Source organism: Oncorhynchus nerka, linkage group LG6, assembly GCF_034236695.1.
Source record: "Oncorhynchus nerka isolate Pitt River linkage group LG6, Oner_Uvic_2.0, whole genome shotgun sequence".
In the NCBI taxonomy this organism is placed as follows: Eukaryota; Metazoa; Chordata; class Actinopteri; order Salmoniformes; family Salmonidae; genus Oncorhynchus; species Oncorhynchus nerka.
Window position 1 is genome coordinate 35,435,858 of NC_088401.1, and position 23,136 is coordinate 35,458,993.

Below are 23,136 nucleotides of genomic sequence, written 5' to 3' on the forward strand. Positions count from 1 at the left end.
CTGGTCAAAAGTTGTGCACTATGGAGTGCAATACACAGGGAATAGGGCGCCATTTGGGACACATCTCTTGAGTCATGAGAAAGAGTTGCTTTGGATAGATAGAAAGCACTGCTGCGTCCACTGGACACAATCCATTCCTGCAGTCATCTGCTAAACCGTGGACTCTGATGACCCCTTGTGGCTGGAAAGCAAGATTTTTTTACTACCCTGATCTTGTAGATGTATGGGTGTGCAGACCTTTGTTCTAGGAAAGAACTAATCACACCTGTTTCAGCTAATGATATGTTAATGACTTGAGTCAGGTATGTAGAATGTGGCACCCTGCAGGCCACCGGGACTGTGGTTGGTGACTATTGCCATTGGGGTCATGTTTTAGGCAAGCTTTGCAGTCATGCACAAATATAAATCAAGTCTTGACAAATGTAATTTTCTCTGATAGACCACCAGGTTCTGCCCAAAATGGCACCCTATTCCCTTTGAAGTGCACTTCTTTTGGTGAGGGTCCATAGGGCTCTGGTCAAATGTAGTGCACTTAACAGGGAATAGGGTGTCATTTAGGACACAAACCCACCAGTTTCTGTGGGAAACAGATCTTTGTGACACGATGTATAAAAGGAGTGATTCTGTTATGTTACATGTGGTTAAGTGAGCAAAAAGCACTCAAAACAAGGAAGTCAATCCACATTGAATCTCTGTCCTAAATGGCACCCTATTCCCTACACCGTGCAATATTTTTGACCAGAACCCTATGGGTCCGGGTCAAAAGTAGTGTACTATATTGGGTGCCATTTGGGAATCAAGCAAAATAGTAGAATGCTATGTGAGACAGTACTGACCATGGATGAGGGAGCCATTGAGCCACTGAATGTAGTAGTTTCTGGGGAAGGAGAGCAGGATCTCATTGCTGATGATTGAGAAAGGCAGGAGGAGAACAGCCCCACCCGACATGGCCAGGGTGAAGGTGCACATGTACAGTCTGTGGGGAGGAGCCACACACACACAGTGAATGAGAGGAATTAGTAAGAAAGTCTAGTTTGCTGTGGTATCAGTTTTGTTAAAAATAGAATCTTTACTTGCTTTAGCAATTTTCATATATGCCCATTGATTCTTGAAAAATATAACTAATGAGTTGTTAGTTTTACACCAATGTTTGTAAACAAACACTGTACAGCCTCAAAACATGGTTAAAACTATAAAACTTGTTTGTAATTAAGAATTCTAGGTTTAAGGAATTGTTAAATGACATGTATCGTAGTATTTATTCATATAAAAATGTCAGTGTCACAGCTCTGCACATCAGCATTCAAATACATACAATGGCGACATTCATGCAGCGGGCTATGAATCATTTGACAAAATTGTATTACTCAAGTATAACTGTAGGCAGGCCAACTGTCATTTAAGGATTAGTGTTAGATTACACGTCGCATTAATAGCGACTCTGCCGGTGTATACAGTGTGACAGGGATTAACAATAAGGGAATGAAGTTGTTGAGTGTCCCAGGTAGCCTCCCAAATGGCCCCCTATACCCTATATAGTGCACTACTTTTGACCAGAGCCCTATAAACCCTGGTCAAATGTAGTGCACAGCACTACATAGGGATCAATTTGGGACGCATCACAGTCGACAACTTAACTTAAATACTAGTGGTGCGGATGGCCACTTCAGTATCTATGAGCTAAATGTCAATATGACCCTCTCCACCCCGACAACCTGGCATCCCAGCCGAGCAGGGGCCTTGGCTGCAGCCTACACGTGGAGGTTGCCAGATTCTGCTGCCCAGAGGACGACACCACACCATCTGCTCTGGTTCTCCGCGGGAAGCGGACAAGGTCGCCGCTTTGATATATGGCTTGAGAACCTAATTCATTTAAAATGTTGAACCATTTACTTGGCTCAGCCGTTTCCCCTTGCAATATCACCGTCAGCTGGACCAGAGAGGACAAATGACAAAGGGGGCCGCAAACATATGGCCACGTAAAGGCCATTGTTATTGCTTTATTACCAGAGTTGCGTGCAGTGGTGATGCAACGTGAGTGACAAGTCACATCAGCCATTCAAACAGAGACAGGCTACGCTGTTGTTTCTCCAAAACCTGACTGCCTGACCCTCAGCCGTTCCACATATCTGATCTATTCCAACATTAGCACACCTGATTCATCAAAACAGGACTTGCTGATTGGTTGGCTCGTTGAATCAGGCGCTACTTGGAAATCAAATATGTGGAATGGATGAGGGTCACGGGGATCGGTTCAGGAAACACTGAGATACTAAAAGTAAAGCTATTGCTCAACCGCTTTATTGAAAGTAGTTCCACTCACGATATTCTGTTGACGACAGCATCTTCATCCTCCTGGTCATCTGAGGGAGGGGAAACCACTTAGTCACAGCAGGTACAGCAAGTGAACCTTACAGAGACAGCCAATGGGCCTCTTGGGACTACAAACCCCATGTTGCCTGGTTCAAATCCCAGATGGTACGACAATTAATGCATCAGTGAAACTTAGGGAGTCCCTTTTTCCTACAGTCCTAGTCTACGGACCAGTACCAAACGGCTTAATATTCTCTATATAGTACACTACTTTTGACCAGTGTCCACAGGGCCTGTAAGGGAGTAGGGTGCCATTTTGGATAGTTTAGCTACTGTACTGGGTGCAGAGAAAAGAACAACCTCGCTTTTGTGGGCACAACAATCCCCAGAGGATCTTTGACGTGGTCTACTTTTAAAGGAGCTTCGAGAAACCAGGGCGACCTAGGCATCCCACATTTGTCCAAGAACAACGAGTGTAGAACAGACTTCACGACGCCTCGTTAGAGTGATTCTTCTTTGATTCTACATATTGTCCAACTTGCAGTTAGGCTGGCTATAGGACCCTTTTTACACATGATTATGGACTGTCTATAATATCAACACACTTCAATGTGGATGTGGGGTCATAATTTGCATCGTATGGAACATAATATGGAAAGCCATATACGTTCATCTTGAGAGAATTGCTTCCCTCCGAATGAATATCAAAAGGGTGATTGCATTTGCTGTCCACTACTGGAAATGCATCAGATGTACATGCATTTTCACCAGGTACAAGTCTCATAGTATAATATGCTGGGTTGGGGATATGTCTTTCTGTCAGTCAGACACAGGTCAGCTCCTCGTCACTCATTTACCATGAGGGGTGTCTAATGTACGTTACATAGTCATATACAGTCTTTACACATGTGAGGGTCTATGTGCAAACACAGCATGAACAAAAGACAGAGCTTTGCAATATTTGCTGTGGAAACAAATGGGACTGTGTGTGCAAGTATTAGGTGTGCGAGTACTACATAGATTTTTTTTATTGATAGATGTGAAGTTGCTACTACCACCGCATATTTTGCTATTTTAAGTACAATATTCACCATAAAAACAGAACATGACCACTAACCTGTTTTCCTCTTGTACCTGGTGATGATGCAATACGACACAATGTAGAGTACCGCAAACAGTAGGAAACAAATCTAAAAAGACAAACAAAAAACAATTATGAACACTTAGAAAACTGCCCTAGTGTACATACATGATCAAGGTTTACAATGTCCGGCATGGCGCTGACGTGAACGCGTAGCACAACTTGACACACTTTATTAGCCTCCCCTACAAACATGGGCGCCATCCCAAATGGCTCCCTATTCCCTACTGAGTGCACTACTTTTGACCAGGGCCCATGGAGCTCCATTTCGGGAACCTGATATGGTACTACTACATTTACTATACTAAAATAATAAACAGGCGACACGTGGTCTATGACAGCTAGTGTGCTAGGATATGCATCATTGGCATCATGTACCGTATACATGGAGTGAGTTCCTTAGGACAGCTATGATTGACAGAAATTGGGATCGTTCCCTGGATGAATACCAGTCATGCATGTAGCCTTGATCAGGTTACAGAAAGACACCCCCCCCCCCGGAAAGGCCTCTCTCAAGTCTAGGTAATTCACTCATACAGGGAACGAATAGGCTGGGTGGGAGGGTGCCGACACTGATGCTGCCCATTATTCAACAGCACCTTGTCTTGTTTAATGAATACATGCCCAGTCTACGTCTCAGAGTAGGAGCGCCGATGTCGGATCAGGTCCCTTGTGATCTTATTCATGATGATCCAAAAGTTGAAACTGATCCTAGGTCAGCGCTCCTAGTCTGAGAGTCTTCATGAATCAGGTTACAGGCCACACCACATCCAACGCAAATTGTGTAAACAGAATAGTTGCATTTGATGTCAAAGGCAGATCTTACTTCACATATACTGTTCATGTAAAAAGGCCCTAAGACTGGGTTAAACCATAAGTCATCATAGTTTGACAAGAGATAGGCCAACATTTCCAATTTGAACGAACGCCACAAACTAGGCTAATTCATTAATTAGTCGACATGCAGCATGATCTGGAATTAGGCGTTCTAACAACGACTGAATGAAATTTTCAGAGTGCCATTCCCAAACCCTGGTCCTCAGAGACCCAGCATTGACAGAAATATCCCACATTCCCCTTCGGACAGTGGGACAGACAGCAACTAGGCCTAACGTTAGAATCATCCTCCTTTGCAGAGCAGCAGCAGCACCATCTCCACATTACAAACACGAGACGACAAGAGTCAGCAAGAGTGCAGGCAGACAAGACACATTCAACCTGGCTAAAGTACGCATAAACAAAGAATAGCTCAAAAAAATATAGTGATAATATATACAGTGAGGGAATAAAGTATTTGATCCCCTGCTGATTTGTATGTTTCCCCACTGACAAAGAAATGACCAGTCTATCATTTTAATGGTAGGTTTATTTGAACAGTTAGAGACAGAAAAAAAAGGGGAAAAAATCCAGAAAAACACATTGATTTGCATTTTAATATATATATATATATTTTTTTTTATACCTTTATTTAACTAGGCAAGTCAGTTATGAACACATTCTTATTTTCAATGATGGCCTAGGAACGGTGGGTTAACTGCCTTGTTCAGGGGCAGAACGACAGATTTTCACCTTGTCAGCTCAGGGGATCCAATCTTGCAGCCTTACAGTTAACTGGTCCAGGGCAATAACGACCTGCCTCTCTCGTGGCACTCCACTGCCTATTACGCAAATGCAGTAAGCCAAGGTAAGTTGCTAGCTAGCATTAAACTTATCTTATAAAAAAACAATCAATCATAATCACTAGTTGATGATGGTTGATGATATTACTAGATATTATCTAGCGTGTCCTGCGTTGCATATAATCTGGCTGAGCATAAAAGTATCTGACTGAGTGGTGGTAGGTAGAAGCAGGCGCGTAAACAATCATTCAAACAGCACTTTCGTGCGTTTTGCCAGCAGCTCTTTGTTGTGCGTCAAGCATGGCACTGTTTATGACTTCAAGCCTACCAACTCCCGAGATGAGGCTGGTGTAACCGAAGTGAAATGGCTAGCTAGTTAGCGCATGCTAACTAGAGGGGCGGAAGCTATACTGTTACACTGGCAATACTAAAGTGTCTAAAAGAACATTCAATAGTCAAAGGTTAATGAAATACAAATGGTATAGAGGGAAATAGTCCTATAATTCCTACAACCTAAAACTTCTTACCTGGGAATATTGAAGACTCATGTTAAAAGGAACCACCAGATTTCATATGTTCTCATGTTCTGAGCAAGGAACTGAAACGTTAGCTTGCTTACATAACACATATTGCACTTTTACTTTCTTCTCCAACACTTTTTTTTGCATTATTTAAACCAAATTGAACATGTTTCATTATTTACTTGAGGCCAAATTATTTATTGATGTATTATATTAAGTTAAAATAAGTGTTCATTCAGTATTGTTGTAATTGTCATTATTACAAATACACTCAAAAACAAAAGCGGCCGATTAATCGGTATCGGCTTTTTTGGTCCTCCAATAATCGGTATCGGCGTTGAAAAATCATAATCGGTCGACCTCTACTTGAGATGTTGCCTCACTACATCCACAAACTTTTCCTTCCTCATGATGTGCTTCACGGTTGGGATGGTGTTCTTCGGCTTGCAAGCCTCCCCCTTTTCCTCCAAACATAACGATGGTCATTATGGCCAAACAGTTCTATTTTTTGTTTCATCAGACCAGAGGACATTTCTCCAAAAAGTACAATCTTTGTCCCCATGTGTAGTTGCAAACCGTAGTCTGGCTTTTTTATTGCAGTTTTGGAGCACTGGCTTCTTCCTTGCATTCCTTTCAGGTTATGTCGATATGACTCGTTTTACTGTGGATATAGATACATTTGTACCGGTTTCCTCCAGCATCTTCACAAGGTTCTTTGCTGTTGTTCTGGGATCGATTTGCACTTTTCTCAACAAAGTACGTTCATCTCAAGGAGACAGAACGCGTCTTCTTCCTGAGCGGTAGGACGGCTGCGTGGTCCCATGGTGTACATACTTGCGTACTATTGTTTGTACATATGAACGTGGTACCTTCAGGCGTTTGGAAATTGTTCCCAAGGATGAATCAGACTTTTGGAGGTCTACAATTGTTTTCTTGGGTCTTTGATTTCTTTTGATTTTCCCATGATATCAAGCAAAGAGTCACTGAGTTTGAAGGTAGGCCTTGACATATATCCACAGGTACTCCTCCAAATGACTCAAATGATGTCAATTAGCCTATCAGAAGCTTCTAAAGCCATGACATCATTTTCTGGAATTTTACAAGCTGTTTAAAGGCACAGTCAACTTAGTGTATGTAAACTTCTGACCCACTGGAATTGTGATAGTGAATTATAAGTGAAATAATCTGTCTGTAAACAATTGTTGTAAAAATGACTTGTGTCATGCACAAAGTAGATGTCCTAAACGACTTGCCAGAACTATAGTTGGTTAACAAGAAATGTGTGGAGGGGTTGAAAAACCATTTTAATGACTCCAACCTAAGTGTATGTAAACTTCCGACTTCAACTGTACATTTTCAAACAAAAAACTGGTGGTTTACAGATTAACGGTTAACAATCCTTGTCCCTGACCATTCACAGCCCTTTAATATATAAATAACGCAAGAAACTTCAACGGGTAAGTTCTCTGAACGGGGGAAAAAAACTAATCAGATTCACAGCATTACATAGGATGAAGATGGTATAGTCCAAGCCGCAGCTCCAGAGATGGCAGCATGCGTACAAAACAAAGCGCGAACCACCGTTTTAATCATGGCAAGGTGACTGGAAACAAGACCGAATACAAACAGTGTAGCTACTCCCTTCGCAAGACAATCAAGCAAGCTAAGCGTCACTATAGAGACGAAGTAGAGTCGCAATTCAAAGGCTCAAAACACGAGACGTATGTGGCAGGGTCTACAGTCAATCACAGATTACAAAAAGAAACCCAGCCCCGTCGCAGACACCGACGTCTTGCTTCCAGACAAATTAAACAACTTTTTGCTCGCTTTGAGGACAATACAGTGCCACTGACACAGTCCGTGCTACCCGTGGGCTCTCCTTCACCGTGGCCAACATGAGTAAAACATTTAAACGTGTTAACCCTCGCAGGGCTGCTGGCCCAGATGGTATCCCTAGCCGCATCCTCAGAACATGCGCAGACCAGCTGGCTGGTGTGTTTACGGACATATACAATCAATCCCTATCCCAGTCTGCTGTGCCCACATGCTTCAAGAGGGCCACCATTGTTCCTGTTCCAAGAAAGCGAAGGTAACTGAGCTAAACGACTATCGCCTCGTTGCACTCATTTCTGTCACAATGAAGTGCTTTGAGAGACTAGTCAAGGATCATATCACCTCCACCCTACCTGATAACCTAGACCCACTCCAATTTGCCTACCACCCCAATAGGCCCACAGACGACGCAATCGCAATGACACTGCCCTAACCCATCTGGACAAGTGGAATACCTATGTAAGAATGCTGTTCATCGACTTCATTTCGGCATTTAACACCATAGTACCCTCCTGGGTCTCGACCCCGCCTTGTGCAACTGGGTCCTGGACTGCCTGACGGGCCGACCCCAGGCGGTGAAGGTAGGAAACAACATCTCCACCAAGCTTGATTACCAACAACGATGAGATGGCCTACAGGGAGGAGGTGAGTGCCCTCAGAGTGTGGTGTCAGTTAACCTCTTTCAGCTAGGGGGCACTATTTTTATTTTTGGAAAAATAATGTTCCCAAATTAAACGGCCTATTTCTCAGGCCCATATGCTAGAATATGCATATAATTGACAGATTAGGATAGAAAACACTAAAGTTTCCAAAACTGTCAAAATATCATCTGTGAGTATAACAGAACTGATATTGCAGGTGAAAACCTGAGGAAAATCAAACCAGGATGTGGCTTCTATTTTGAAAGCTCCATGTTCCATAGACTGCCTTCGCTCCATTTAAAGGGATATCAACCAGATTCCTTTCCCAATCGCTTCCTCAAGGTGTCAACAGTCTTTAGACATAGTTTCAGGCTTTTATTTTGAAAAAATGAGCGAGAAAGATAACATCGCGTCAGGTGTTCGCATGAGTTTTACTTGTGCAACAGAGCTTGGGCAGCCATCGTCTCCCCCTCTCCTACTGAAAAAGAGAGTGCCGGTTGATATATTATTGATTAAATATTTTAAAAACAACCTGAGGATTGATTATAAAAAGCTTTTGACATGTTTCTGTGGACATTGCGGATACTATTTGGAATTTCCGTCTGCGTTGTCGTGACCGCTCGAGCCTGTGGATTTCTAAACATAACGTGCCAAACAAACAGAGGAATTTTGGATATAAAAAGAATCTTTATGGAACAAAATGAACATTTATTGTGTAACTGGGAGTCTCGTGAGTGAAAACATCCGTAAGCGATTAATTTGATTGCTTTTCTGATTTGTGACCAAGCTACTTTGATGCTAGGTGTTCATAATGTTTTGTCTAGTGATCGATAAACTTACAAACGCTTGGATTACTTTTGCTGCAAAGCATATTTAAAAAATCTGACATGACAGGTGGATTAACAAAAGGCTAAACTGTGTTTTGCTATATTGCACTTGTGATTTCATGAATATAAATATTTTTAGTAATATTATTTGAATGTGGCGCTCTGTAATTCAGTGGTTGTTGATGACAATTATTCAGCTAAAGGGATGGGTGGCGTCAAGAATTTAAATAACCTCACACTCAACGTCAACAAAACAAAGGAGATGATCGTGGCTTTCAAGAAACAGCAGAGGGAGAACCCCCCTATCCACATCGATGGGACAGTAGTGGAGAAGGTGGAAAGTTTTAAGTTCCTCGGCGTACACATCACGGACAAACTGAAATGGTCCACCCACACAAACAGCGTGGTGAAGAAGGTGCAATAGCACCTCTTCAACCTCAAGAGGCTAAAGAAATTTGGCTTTCACCGAAAATACTCAAACTTTTACAGATACACAATCGAGAGCCTCCTGTGGGGCTGTATCACCAACTGGTACGGCAACTGCTCCGCCAACAAACGTAAGGCTCTCCAGAGGGTAGTGAGGTCTGCACAACGCATCACCGGGGACTAACTACCTGCCCTCCAGGACACCTACATCACCCGATGTCACAGGAAGGCCAAAAAAATCAAGGACAACAACCACCCGAGCCACTGCCTGTTCACCCGACTACCATCCAGAAGGCGAGGTCAGTACAGGTGCATCAAAACTGGGACCGAGAGACTGAAAAGCCATCACTAACATTGAGTGGCTGCTGCCAACATACTGACTCAAATCTCTAGCCACTTTAATAATTGGATGTAATAAATGTATCACTAGTCACTTTAAAAAAATGCCACTTTATATAATGATTACATACCCTACATTACTCATCTCATGTGTATATAGTGTACTCTATAACATCTACTGCATCTTGCCTATGCTGCACGGCCATCACGCCTCCATATATGAATTTGTACATATTCTTATTCATCCCTTATACAATTGTGTGTATAAGGTTGTTGTTGTGAAACTGTTACACTGTTACTTGTTAGATATTACTGCACTGTCGGAACTAGCTCAAGCATTTAGCAAAATTCCCGTTAACATCTGCTAACCATGTATATGTGACCAATGAAATTTGATTTGATAGTACTTGTCAGACAGAGAACTTACAGTTTACTGTATACTGGTTGTTAGGGTGGGATTGGCGTGGGGTATATGGGTTCTGTGAGTGGCTTTGACAATTTTATTGGATTCTTCACGTTTTACTCAACAGTAAAAAGAAGTTTGGTTCAAATCAGATGTTGGGAACTATATTTATTGGAAAAAAAAATGTATCCTAAAAATGTAAAGGGACTATTTGGGTACAATCAATTAGCTTCATTTCTACAGAGATCAAATACAATTTTAACAAGATAATTTTGCAGGAATAGTAATCTGTTTCTAACTGCAGAATTGATTTCAGAACCATCTGAGATGGTGGGTGTCATGGCTTGCTGAATTGACATGGAATGACTCTGAAGGTAGGGGGGCATTGAAGTGCCATCCTGCAGCTCATGTCATTATTACTTCACACATATCAATAACACGCTCTGGCCTGTCTGGTGCAAGAAACCCTATACACCCTGGTTTAGCTGCAAATACACTTTATAGTCATATACACGTGAAAGTCAAACGTGTGACGCCAGTGACATAAGTAGGCTAAACAAGTTATAATTAGGACAGCTGTTACGAAACTCGGTCCTGGGGACCCCAATGGGTTCCCGTTTAGTTTTTGCCCTAACACTACACAGCTGATTCACATAACCAATGCTTGATGATTAGTTGATTACTTGCATCAGCAGTGTAGTGCTAGGGCAACAACAAATATTTAGCATCTCCTGGGGTCCGCAGGGCCGAGTTTGGGTAACCAAGTATTAACACATCCATAGGATGTAGTTAGAATATGAGACAGATGAGAGCTTGAGTTGAACAACAATGTTACGCCCAAGAGAGCAACATGTAAGAGGCAGCTCTATCAGAACCATTTTAGTGTGTTTAATTAAGATAATAATCCTAATGGATTAAGGCAAGCAATGTGGAAAGCTAATTGGGTAGCCGCTACCATCATATTGAACAATGACAAGTTAATTAACTAGCTAACTTACTTAACCTCCATCGATAAGAGACAATACTGTGCAGCTCTATTCATCGACCTGGCCAAGGCTTTCGACTCTGTCAATCACCACATTCTTATCGGCAGACTCAACAGCCTTGGTTTCTCAAATGACTGCCTCGCCTGGTTCACCAACTACTTCTCAGACAGAGTTCAGTGTGTCAAATCGGAAGGCCTGTTGTCCGGACCTCTGGTAGTCTCTATGGGGGTGCCACAGGGTTCAATTTTCAGGCCGACTCTTTTCTCTGTATACATCAATGATGTCGCTCTTGCTGCTGGTGATTCTCTGATCCACCTCTATGCAGACGATACCATTCTGTATACTTCTGGCCCTTCTTTGGACAGTGTTAACTAACCTCCAGATGAGCTTCAATGCCATACAACTCTCCTTCCGTGGCCTCCAACTGCAAGTCAAACTAAATGCATGCTCTTCAACCGATCACTACCAGCACCTGCCCTGACTTAGAATATGTGGACATCTACAAATACCTAGGTGTCTGGTTAGAGTGTAAACTCTCTTTCCAGACTCACATTAAGCATCTCCAATCCAAAATGTAATATAGAATCGGCTTCTTATTTCACAGCAAAGCATCCTTCACTCATGCTGCCAAACACTCCCTCATAAAACTGACTATCCTACTGATCCTTGACTTCGGCGATGTAATTTACAAAATAGCCTCCAACACTCTACTCAGCAAATTGGATGCAGTCTATCACAGTGCCATCCATTTTGTCACCAAAGCCCCATATACTACCCACCACTGTGACCTGCATGCTCTCGTTGGTTGGCCCTCGCTTCATATTCGTCGCCAGACTTATAGATGGCTCCAGGTCATCTATAAGTCTTTGCTAGGTAAAGCCCCGCCTTATCTCAGCTCACTGGTCACCATAGCAGCACCCACCCGTAGCACACGCTCCAACAGGTATATTTCACTGGTCTCCCCCAAAGCCAATTTCTCCTTTGGCCGCCTTTCCTTCCAGTTCTCTGCTGCCAATGACTGGAACTTATTGCAAAAATCACTGAAGCTGGAGACTAATATCTCCCTCACTAACTTTAAGCACCAGTTGTTAGAGCAGCTCACTGCACCTGTAAATAGCCCATCCAACTACCTCATCCCCATACTGTTATTATTATTTTTTTGCTCCTATGGACCCCAGTATCTCAACTTGCACATTCATCTTCTGCACATCTATCACGCCAGTGTTTAATTGCTAAATTGTAATTATTTTGCCACTGTGACCTATTTTATTTCCTTACCTCCCTTATCCTACCTCATTTGCACACAGTCTATAGGCTTTTTATCTATTGTGTTATTGACTGTATGTTTTGTCTATTCCATTTGTAACTCTGTGTTGTTGTTTGTGTCGCACTGCTTTGCTTTATCTTGGCCAGGTCGCAGTTATAAATGAGAACTTGTTCTCAACTAGCCTACCTGGCTAAATAAATGTGAAATAATTTTTTTTTTAAAACTTGGAGATTTAACGTGGCTAACCATCGTTGCGGAGCTCAAATAAAAGCGAGCTAACCAGCTAGCTAGTTAACTACTATTATACATTTTGAACGCAGTCAACCGTTTACATTGTGGGTAACCTTCGACTATTGGCACTGGTAGCTAGTTACGTGGAACTTGCTATCTAACAAGCCAAAGTTAGCTTAGCTAGTTTTGACCGGTCAGCTGTAAGCAGCATCGCCACATATCAAACGTTAGCAAGCTAGCGAGGCGAACTTACAATGTATTCTCGAACTTGGCTGTGGAAATTCTGTTCTCTGATAGTAACATCGTCTTCTTCCATTCTTCATATTGCAAATGCAAGTAAATTGCCTCACTACACACTAGTCGTACAACTAACGTCCATAAAAACCTGTCTATGGTCAAAAGAAAAACAGCTCAGGTAACAACCAAAGCTCACTGTTGCCGTTCCAACGTCCGCTCATTTTCCACCGCCCAAAAAACGCCCCAAAATAAATACATCATAATTCCTCGACGAAAAATAATGACCCGGAAGCTGTTTTTCCCCCCGGTAGGTGTGTTTCCTGGGTCGATTGTCAACAACAATGGCTGCGGTCATGAATATACACGTGTCTATAATTTGACGTTTTAAGATAGTTTTGTTTATCTATTTCATGTGTTCCAAGCTAACGACTGGTAGGTTTTATATTTTTATTTATTTGAACCTTTTTGGTACCTCTTTGCTTCATAAACAAGCTTTTCTTGCTTCATAGTCATAAACGAGCTTGTTTGCTTCTTGCCACGCTTTAAACTCGGTGAGACACAGAAAGGAATTTAACTATAAAAGTCAGTGTCTTTCGCCAAGTAATAATAGCATAGCTAGGTAGTTATCGATAGTTAGTTGTATCTGTTGCAGAGATGAAAGGCAAGGGGAAAGCAAAGAGGAAAGGAAAGAAAGACACTGGTAAATTGCAAAAGTATATGATGACAGTTAACGACTTTGTAAAAAGTAAGGTAGGCTGTGATGAAACTGAAGAAACGGAAGATGGCAGTGGCTTGAGATTTGTTAAGAAGAAAAATAGAAAAGAAATGCGTAAGGAGCAAAGAAAGATGAAAAAGGCTAAAATTAAGAATCACTATGAAGGCTACAAGGCTCTCAAAGCATCCACTGGTGACAGTGAGGAAGTTGCAACCCTATCTGATAAACAAGAAACAAAGAAGGTTAATGGAAAAGTAAAGCAAGACGAGCCAGTATCTCAACAACCCAAGCCAACTCCTGTTGAGACTGCCGCAGGAGAGAAGGCTGAGAAAAAAGGACCTAAGAAACCTTCTAAGAAAGAAAAGAAAAGAAACAAACTTGAGGAATCAAGAAAAAAAGCCCTTTTGGAAGCAAATATAGCTGAGGACAGAGAAATTAAGAGGTTGGAGAGATCTCTTGGGTATAACAAAAGGAAAAACAAACAAAAACTTCCCCAGTCATTCGCTGATGATGGACTGGATTACATTTTGGGGGTGCTGGATGCTGGATCGGCAGCTTCGGGGATAATGCATGACAGTGATGATGACATGGACATCGCCAAAGAGAAATTAAGGAAATTGGAAGACAGTGAATCTGAAATGTCCGGCGAAGAGGAGGAAGAACAAGGAGATGACTCGGAAGAGGAGGGCAGTGAACTAGGCAGAGATGGAGACCTGGATACCATCGAGGAAGATGAGATAGATGAGGAGGAAGAAGATGGAATGGATGAGGATGGCGAAAGTGAGATGGATGAGAGTGGTGGAATAGCTTCGGAAGAAGAGAATGTAAAGGATGAGGGAGTTGAGAGTGGAGACTCAACGCTTGCAGGGCCGAAAGCTGACACTGTAAGTTGCCCAATTTCGAATCTAATTTGTGAATTTCAGCTAAATTTAAGGACCTGTTTCCCAAGACATCGATTAAGCCTTGTCCCGGACAAAAAATAATCAAGCTCAGTGGAGAATCTCTGCTGAAAACACTTTTTAGTCCAGCATTAGATTTAATCTGTGTCTGGGAAACCGGACCTAAATGTATAGACTGAGAATGAAACACTACTCTGTATGTATAGGCTGTCCCGTCAGCAGGAAAATACGTGCCCCCTCACCTACGGGACACCGGGGATGATAAGCGCAGAGCTGAGTTGGAGAGACTGAAGAGACAAGTCAAAGGACTTGTGAACAGGTAATGGTGTAATGATCTTGACTACTATATGCTCTTTCATCTTAATCAATGTACCGTGGCACTGTTTTATCTGATGTCACACTGGATTTGTCTCAATTCATATTTTGGTGCAAGGGGTGCTCAAGGTCCATATGTATCAAGCGTCTCAGAGTAGGAGTGCTGATCTAGGATCTGGGCCTGTATCCACAAAGCATCTCAGAGTAGGAATGCTGATCTAAGATCAGATTGAGCTTTTAGATCATAATGAATACTATTATATGGACAGATCCTATATCAGCACACTTACTCTGGAATGCTTTGTGGATACGGGTCCAGGTCCCCCCTGTCCGTGTAATCGACCGAAAAGGCTAAACTCATCCTAAATCAGCACTCCTACTCTGAGATGCCTGTGTAGCTAAGTTGGTAGAGCATGGAGCTTGCAATGCCAGGGCTCGGTTCCCACAGGGGACCAGTACGAAAATGTATGCAGTTGCTACTGTAAGTCGCTCTGAGTAAGAGCGTCCGCTAAATGACTAAAATGTCAAATGTAAACATACAACCCCGAGTCTTGTGTTTTGGTGTCCATCTTGGTTCAAACATTGTTGTCCTGTGCTGCATTCTCCTCCGTAGGCTCAGTGAGGCCAACATGGCGTCCATCAGTGGCCAGCTGGAAGAGCTGTACATGAGCTCCAGCCGGAAGGACATGAACGACACCCTGACGGAGATCCTCCTGGCAGCCTGTGTCACCCCAGCCCTGATGCCTGACAGACTGCTCATGGAACACGTCCTGCTTGTCAGCATCCTGCATCACACAGTGGGGCTTGAGGTAGGTTCGAACCGCATCAACACAATTACCTGTCATTCAACACACACACAGCTGTGTCCCAAATGGCACCCTATTCCCTATATAGTGCAGGCCTCTGGTCAAAAGTAGCACTCTATAGGGAATATGTTGCTCTTTGGGACATAGGCATAATTTATAAGTGAGGGGGTTAGTCACAATCAGCTATAAATGACAGTTGAATCCTAATGGATTGGTAGCAGGTAAAAATGTCTAGACCTCTGTTCTCTCTTGGTGATCTTTAGTTCACCTTTAGTTCACCCCTGTGTGCTCTTCTGATAAGAGCACGGAAAGAAGAAAATAGTATTTTGTAACAGTCGGTGTGAGAAAAGGAGTAACCATTTAACCTGTGAAATATCGTTAGCTTGTGGTTTGTTTGATTTACGTCCTCAGTGTGACTTGTCTCCAGTTCCTTTATAACCTAATTCCTCCCCTTTTGATGAATGTGGAAGTAGCAATTCACACCTTCCTATTAGCATTATCTCTTTCAGTCTTGTTTACTCCCCACCCATCAGTAAATAGCCACATATTCACATGCCCACCAGCATTCTGGGTTCCATTGACTTCTTTGCTCTATTTTCTGACCTTTGACATGATGTACCATTTTGCAGGTGGGGGCTAATTTCTTGGAGACGGTGGTGCGGCAGTTCGCTGAGTTGTACAAGAGCCCCGGCGAAGGCAAGGAGTGTGACAACCTGGTGGCCATGGTGGCACATCTCTACAACTTCCAGGTGGTGCACGCCCTCCTCATCTTTGACATCCTGAAGATGCTGTTGGGGGCCTTCGCCGAGAAGGACATTGAGCTGGTCCTGTTCGTGCTGAAGAACGTAGGATTCGCCCTGCGGAAGGATGATGCCCTTGCGCTGAAAGAACTAATCTCTGAGGCCCAGAGCAAGGCCAGTGGTGTGGGCACCAAGTTCCAGGACGAAAATAGGGTACGGTTTGTCACAGCAACACCACTCTCAACATCACCCGCTGTCTATACGCACCTCATTGTTGGTAACATTATTCAACCAGGGTCATTTTGATTTTGGTCATTTGACAGAGACTCCTGTCCAGAGCAACTTGCAAGTCAAATGTATTAGCAAGCCAACTCTCTTCTGAATATCTTCTCAATCTTTAGGTGCGCTTCATGCTGGAGACCATGTTGGCTCTGAAGAACAACGATATGAGGAAGATCCCTGGCTACGACCCAGAGCCTGTTGAGAGACTCAGAAAGCTGCAGAGAACTCTGGTGGGTTACGTATCTGATTGACTTACACCTTTACAACTGTCATACCATATCCTCAAAACCATTCTTTGCTCAGCCATGAAATATTCTTCCATTGTTGACATTTCCCCTGGTAACTTTTAGCTAAAACCGCCAGGGGGCGCTATAATCTCACTTAGCAGTTCATGTGATAGGTTTGAGCACCCAGATTAGGGGAGCTTGAAGAAGTAAGGTGGGGTTGCCACTAGACACTGATTTTGGGTCAGTTTTGCATTTCCCACGCTAACATTGAAGGTTGGGATTGGGTAAGGATAAATTGATCCTAGATCTCTATTTAGGGGAAACTTCACCCCAGAGCGTTACGTGAATGAGTTGTAACTGTTGAGTTCAGATCCACCAGAGTTCGGGGGGCAGTGATGTGAAGCTGAGAGTCTCCCTGGAAAACCTCCTGGCTGCAGAGCAGGTGGGCCGCTGGTGGATCGTGGGCTCATCGTGGTCCGGACTCCCCATGATGGGTGACCAGGGCAACAAGACCTCAAAACAGACTACTGCAGAAGGAAAGGTACAAAAAAAACTAAAAGATCTGGGGCCGTATGCATAAAGTGTCTCAGAGTAGGCGTGCTGGTTTAGGATCATTTTAGTCTTTTAGATCAAAATGAGTAAGATTATATTGACAGGGGCAGACCTGATCCTACATCAGCACGACCACTCTGAGCTGTTTTATACATATGGCCCCTGTTGCTCCACTAAATCATTACTGCAGCTCTTTCATATTAACATTTGAGTGGCCATTCTGAACTGGACAGCATTTTCAATGTATTTTACTGATCATAATGGCAATTTCCCTTCATCCATCTCCTCAGTTCAGCACCAAGGTCTTAGACCTGGCCCGGAAACAGCGGATGAACACGGACATCAGGAGAAATATATTCTGCGTGATCATGACCAGCGAGGATTACCTCGATGCCTTTGAGAAGCTGATACGGTGTGTTTTGTTTCCCTACCCTTTTGCAACATTGAAATGCTTGCATACCAAGCTAGCCACTGCCACATGTTTTTAATATGTGGCACTACATTATTTTCTGTGCGCAGGCTGGGGCTGAAGGACCAGCAGGAGAGGGAGATCGTCCATGTGCTGATGGACTGCTGCCTCCAGGAGAAGAGCTTCAATGCCTTCTATGCTGTACTGGGAGAGAAGTTCTGTGAGCACGACAGGCGGTTCCAGGTAAGAGAACAGTGCCCGTAATTAGAAAGCCTCTCAGAGTGCTGATCTACAATCAGTTTAGCCTTTTAGATCATACTGAGTAAGATAACATGGACAGTCTCCTACTCTGAGCTTAATGATTGCTCAGGCATTCTGATGGTTCTTATTTGCTCCATAGCGTTGTGATTGGGACATTCACTCTATAGCCACCCAACTATGACCCTCAGTTCACCTCAACGGTGTGGGGAAAACAAGGGAGTGTCTCTACTCCCTCTCGCACCTTTCTGATGTTTCGTTTCATGCTGTGAAAGTAGACAATGGTCATAACACCTCACTTCCCCTTAAGCTTCCCTTTAGGTTACTACCCCATCTATGATAGTGATAACCATTGTCCCATTAAAGAGCTTTCATCTGAAGCAGTGCAAATGTTTGGTGTTCACAAGCGGATTAGATCAGGATTATGCGTTTGCTTGCTGTATTTAATGGGTTGGAATCACAGGAGGTTGGTGGCACCTTTAACTCTGGAGAACGTGGTAAGGACCGGAGCGGAGTTCATGGAATGGTATCAAATATATCAAACGCATGGTTTCCAAGTGTTTGATGCCATTCCAGTCACTATGTTCCGGCCATTATTATGAGTAGTTCTCCCTTCAGAAACCTCCTGTGGTTGGAATTGGGTCATGGATTGTAATACTGGGCCCGTATTCATAAAGCGTCTCAGAGTAGGTATGCTGAACTGGGATCTGTTCGTTTTTTTCTCTCTTGCATCTTAATGAACATGATTGCACATGCACTGGTACTCTGAGACGGCCCCAGGCTTTTGAATTGATTAGGGGAACTAGGATAGACTGCTGGAGTTCTTCCATATCCTCCAAACCCCCAGTAGTCCCACAGATCCTCTTGTTGTATGTTTCCCCAGATGACATTTCAGTTCAGTCTGTGGGACAAATTCAAGGACCTGTCCAGCCTATCCACCAGCACCTTCAGCAACCTGGTCCAGCTGGTCACACGCTTCCTCCGGAGAAAGTGCCTCTCCCTCTCCATACTCAAGGTCTGACACACCATGTTATAGAGATGAAATCCGGTCATAGGGAAGTGATTTGATGAATGTTAAAGGGGAAGTTCAGTATTTTACAACCTAATGTTAGGTTTTCTTCTGACCCTGAAAGTAGTCTATGGGCCAGGAGAAACAAATCCGTGGTTTGGGTTTCTTTGAACATGCCACTACAAATGTCAGCTCGCTAACTTACCTTCGAATTAACTTTTGGTGCCACTTTCGCTCTGTCTCTTTGTAGGTGATAGAGTTTGGTGAGTTGGACAAGCCTAAAGTCAAGTTCCTGCGTCAGGTATTGACTAAGCTGTTAAAAGACACAGAGATGGAGGATCTTACAAACATATTTGGAAGGTGAGTGACGTAATGCATCACATTCCAGTCCAAACTGAGTTTAGACTGAGTTTCTCAGTTTCCGTTAATGACATTTTGCATACGGGCCAGGGTATATCAATGATAAACACGTGTTTTCATCACGTATACATTTTCTGAGTCATTCTATAATTTGTTGAGAAGAAATTCTATCAGGGCCAGATTGCTCTTCTCTCCCAGTCATGAAAACCTCTCCTCCTTGTACTTTGTAAAACCGCACCGCTGACGTTTGACTATGTGAAACGTCTGGTATCAATGTCTTTCATTGTGTTCGGTCTCAGGATTTCGGGAATTCCCAAGCTAGGAATGCTGCGGGAGGGCTTGAAGCTGTTCATCAGTCACTTCCTACTGAAGAATGCCCAGTCGCAGGGACCAGCTGAGCAAGCAGACCTTCTGTCAGAGCGAGCCGAGGTTGCCACCAAGGCCATGGAGGCCAAAGAGACTAAACTCAAACTGTAAAACACAAACACACACTGAGACCCTGGGAGAACACCAGGAGAACAAAAGAGTCCTGTTGGGGGAACATGCTCGTTTTTTTTACAGACAACAAACCCAAGAGATGTTTGTCTCTGCGTGCAGTATGAAGGTGGTTAAGAGGTAGTTTTGCGAGCCAATGTGGCATGCTAGCGTACCTGTAGACTTCCAGTCATTACGCTAACGCTCGTTAGCATTGGTTCGAGAAACTACCTCTAACATCCTTCATACTGTGCACGGAGACATAAAAATGGTAACCCACGAGTTCATCTGACTCTGGCTAAGTAGCACTATTCCTTTAAAGATTTCACCATTTTGTGTTTGTGTGAGTTTGAGGATTGCCCCAAATAAGGACAGACCTCATTTGAATGATCTCCGTTTCGTAAACAACAGAGATGACTTCTGATGACATTGTGAATATCCAAATGAAGTAGGGGCTTCATCAAGTGGCACTGCTAATGAACATGACAGTGGAACCAGAGTGCAGTTACTCTAATGTATTGAAGTCACTGTCACTCACGGTGGATATTTCCTTTGTCTGTATATTTTAAGATTAGGATCACTTTATTGGTCAGTTGCACTCAAGGCCCAATCGAAAGTTGACTTCTGCTCTTCACCCAATCCCTACACATACAGATCGTTTTTTTGGGGGGGGGGCAGGGGGTGTTTAAGTGCCTTGCTCAAGGGCACAAAGGCAGGTAACGGCATTGAGGATTTGATACCAGCAACCCTCCAGTTGTGAGCAGTTCCCAACCGATTTTTCCCGTCTGACCCAGGATTCTAACTGGCAACCCAACAGTTGCTGGCTCGCCTCTCTAACCGCTAGGTTACCTGCTGCCCCCTTTGTACAAATTTCATGGTTTTCAGTTTTTAAGATACATCAATGGTATGTAGTGTACTAAAATGTATTTTACAGATGAATACAGGATTAACCCAGTAAAATGTTTCCAAACTGTTTATAAACATTTGACGTCGGTGCATGAGGCAATAATAAGCCTTTTTTTCATGTTGATTAATCTGGTTAACTGGGTCTCAATGAATTTGTGCTTTTTTCATGGCAGTGCATTAATTAACTTTATTTGCATAATGTCAATAGCAGTCAAACTGGGGTCATATTCATTAATGTACACAGTAGCAAAATGTCGTAAAATATTTTGCTATGGAAAATGAAAACGAGGGTTTCTTATTTGACAACTTCAGGCAGTTCTTCCCAGTTACGGTGTGTATTCTTCAATTTAGTGTCTAGTAAAGAGCTCTCCAACAGGTGGATAGCGAGCTACCAAGCATTTCTGAAAGTAAATGCATTTTATCCCCACGTGTCCCATCTCAAACTTTCAGAAACATAAAGTTCCCGTCTACTATCCAATCAAAGCCTGACATGAAACGTCCTCTCACTGTCAACTGCGTTTATTTTCATCAAACTTATCATGTGTAAATATTTGTATGAACATAACACGATTCAACAACTGAGACATAAACTGAACTAGTTCCTCAGACATGTGACTAACAGAAATGGAATAATGTGTCCCTGAACAAAGGGAGGGTCAAAAGTAACAGTCAGTATCTGGTAGGGCACCAGCTGCATTAAGTACTGCAGTGCTTCTCCTTATGGACTGCACCAGGTTTGCCAGTTCTTGCTGTGAGAGGTTACCCCACTCTTCCACCAAGGCACCTGCAAGTTCCCGGACATTTCTGGGGGAATGGCCCTAGCCCTCACCCTCCGATCCAACAGGTCCCAGACGTGCTTAATGGGATTGAGATCCGGGCTCTTCGCTGGCCATGGCAGAACACTGACATTCCTGTCTTGCAGGAAATCACGCACAAAACGAGCAGTGTGGCTGGTGGAATTGTCATGCTGGAGGGTCATGTCAGGATGAGCCTGCAGGAAGGGTACCACATGAGGGAGGAGGATGTCTTCCCTGTAATGCACAGCGTTGAGATTGCCTGCAATGACAACAAGCTCAGTCCGATGATGCTGTGACACACCTCCCCAGACCATGACGGAACCTCCACCTTCAAATCGATCCCACCCCAGAGTACAGGCCTCTGTAACACTCATTCCCTCGACTATAAATGTGAATCCGACCATCACCCATAGTGAGACAAAACTGCGACTCGTCAGTGAAGAGTACTTTTTGCCAGTCCTGTCTGGTCCAGCGACGGTGGGTTTGTGCCCATAGGCGACGTTGTTGCCGATGATGTCTGGTGAGGACCTGCCTTACGACAGGCCTACAAGCCCTCAGTCGAGCCTCTCTCAGCCTGTCTGAGCCAGTCTGAGCACTGATGGAGGGATTGTGCGTTCCTGGTGTAACTTGGGCAGTTGTTGCCATCCTGTACCTGTCCCACAGGTGTGATGTTCGGATGTACTGATCCTGTGCAGGTGTTGTTACACGTGGTCTGCCACTGAGAGGACAATCAGCTGTCCTTCCTGTCTCCCTGTAGCGCTGTCTTAGACGTCTCACAGTACGGACATTGCAATTTATTGCCCTGGCCACATCTGCAGTCCTCATTCCTCCTTGCAGCATGCCTAAGGCACGTTCACGCAGATGAGCAGGGACCCTGGGCATCTTTCTTTTTGTGTTTTTCAGAGTCAGTAGAAATGCCTCTTTAGTGTCCTAAGTTTTCATTAATTGCCTACCGTCTGTAAGCTGTTAGTGTCTTAGCGACCGTTCCATAGGTGCATGTTCATTAATTGTTTATGGTTCATTGAACAAGCATGGGAAATATCTGTGAAGTTATTATATGCCAATTAATTTCCAGCAAAATTACCCGTCTGTCTGTTAAACACATTTGTCTATTACTCCGTATGTAACCAGCTAGCGTTACTAATGATAACCTTCTTGTGGATAGAAGTTAGCAGTGTGGTTAGGTTTAGAAACAGATTTTAATTAGAGACATTGTAGAAATAGGTGGAGTTTATGACTTTGTGGCTGTGGTAACTAGTGACGACTCAGAAACATCGCTTGACAGACAAATTCCTCTTTTGCTTTATTAACTAGTGATGACCCAGTAACATTGCTAAACCGATACATTCTTCTCTTTTGCTTTATTAATGCTCAATTAAAGGGGAATTACTTTTTTTCAAATCACCTTTATTTTATTTTTTTCAGACCTGGTCTTCTGATGTGATTTCATCATTGACATAGACTCAGAACATACATTTTTGTGGGGTTCTAAGAGTTGTTTATTAACCATTATTTTACCAAGTACAATACCAGTCAGAAGTTTGGACACACCTACTCATTCCAGGGTTTTTCATTATTTTTGCTATTTTCTACATTGTAAAAT

General features: G+C 43.3%; 2 protein-coding genes across 5 annotated transcripts in view; one reads left to right on the forward strand and one right to left on the reverse strand.

The window, feature by feature from the left end:
• Nucleotides 1-13,016, reverse strand: part of lmbr1 (limb development membrane protein 1) — a 54,873-nt gene extending 41,857 nt beyond the window's left edge. For 3 of the 4 annotated variants that reach the window (XM_029661540.2, XM_029661542.2, XM_029661543.2), the window contains exons 1-4: nucleotides 12,801-13,016; nucleotides 3,431-3,503; nucleotides 2,324-2,363; nucleotides 837-976 (exon numbers count right to left, since the gene is read on the reverse strand). In XM_029661540.2, coding sequence (XP_029517400.1) covers nucleotides 837-976; nucleotides 2,324-2,363; nucleotides 3,431-3,503; nucleotides 12,801-12,863 — 316 coding nt within the window. In that variant the 5' untranslated portion in view covers nucleotides 12,864-13,016. The remainder of the gene's footprint in view (nucleotides 1-836; nucleotides 977-2,323; nucleotides 2,364-3,430; nucleotides 3,504-12,800) is intronic. The other variant, XM_029661541.2, reaches the window with a different exon arrangement.
• Nucleotides 13,017-13,096: 80 nt separating this feature from the next.
• nom1 (nucleolar protein with MIF4G domain 1) lies at nucleotides 13,097-21,021 on the forward strand. Its single transcript, XM_029661544.2, has 11 exons — nucleotides 13,097-14,383; nucleotides 14,605-14,717; nucleotides 15,327-15,522; nucleotides 16,149-16,472; nucleotides 16,661-16,771; nucleotides 17,139-17,309; nucleotides 17,611-17,732; nucleotides 17,840-17,972; nucleotides 18,871-19,002; nucleotides 19,247-19,356; nucleotides 19,656-21,021. The coding sequence occupies exons 1-11, from the start codon at nucleotides 13,439-13,441 to the stop codon at nucleotides 19,831-19,833; spliced, it is 2,535 nt and encodes an 844-aa protein (XP_029517404.1). The 5' UTR covers nucleotides 13,097-13,438; the 3' UTR covers nucleotides 19,834-21,021.
• Nucleotides 21,022-23,136: the final 2,115 nt, after the last annotated feature.

What these genes read in the sequence shown, in the direction of transcription:
- nom1 (XM_029661544.2), top strand. Translation starts at nt 13,439, where the DNA reads ATGAAAGGCAAGGGGAAAGCAAAGAGGAAAGGAAAGAAAGACACTGGT. An exon ending in ATCACACAGTGGGGCTTGAG is followed by an intron (nt 15,523 to 16,148) that starts GTAGGTTCGAAC and finishes ACCATTTTGCAG; the next exon opens with GTGGGGGCTAATTTCTTGGA. An exon ending in GAAAGCTGCAGAGAACTCTG is followed by an intron (nt 16,772 to 17,138) that starts GTGGGTTACGTA and finishes TGTTGAGTTCAG; the next exon opens with ATCCACCAGAGTTCGGGGGG.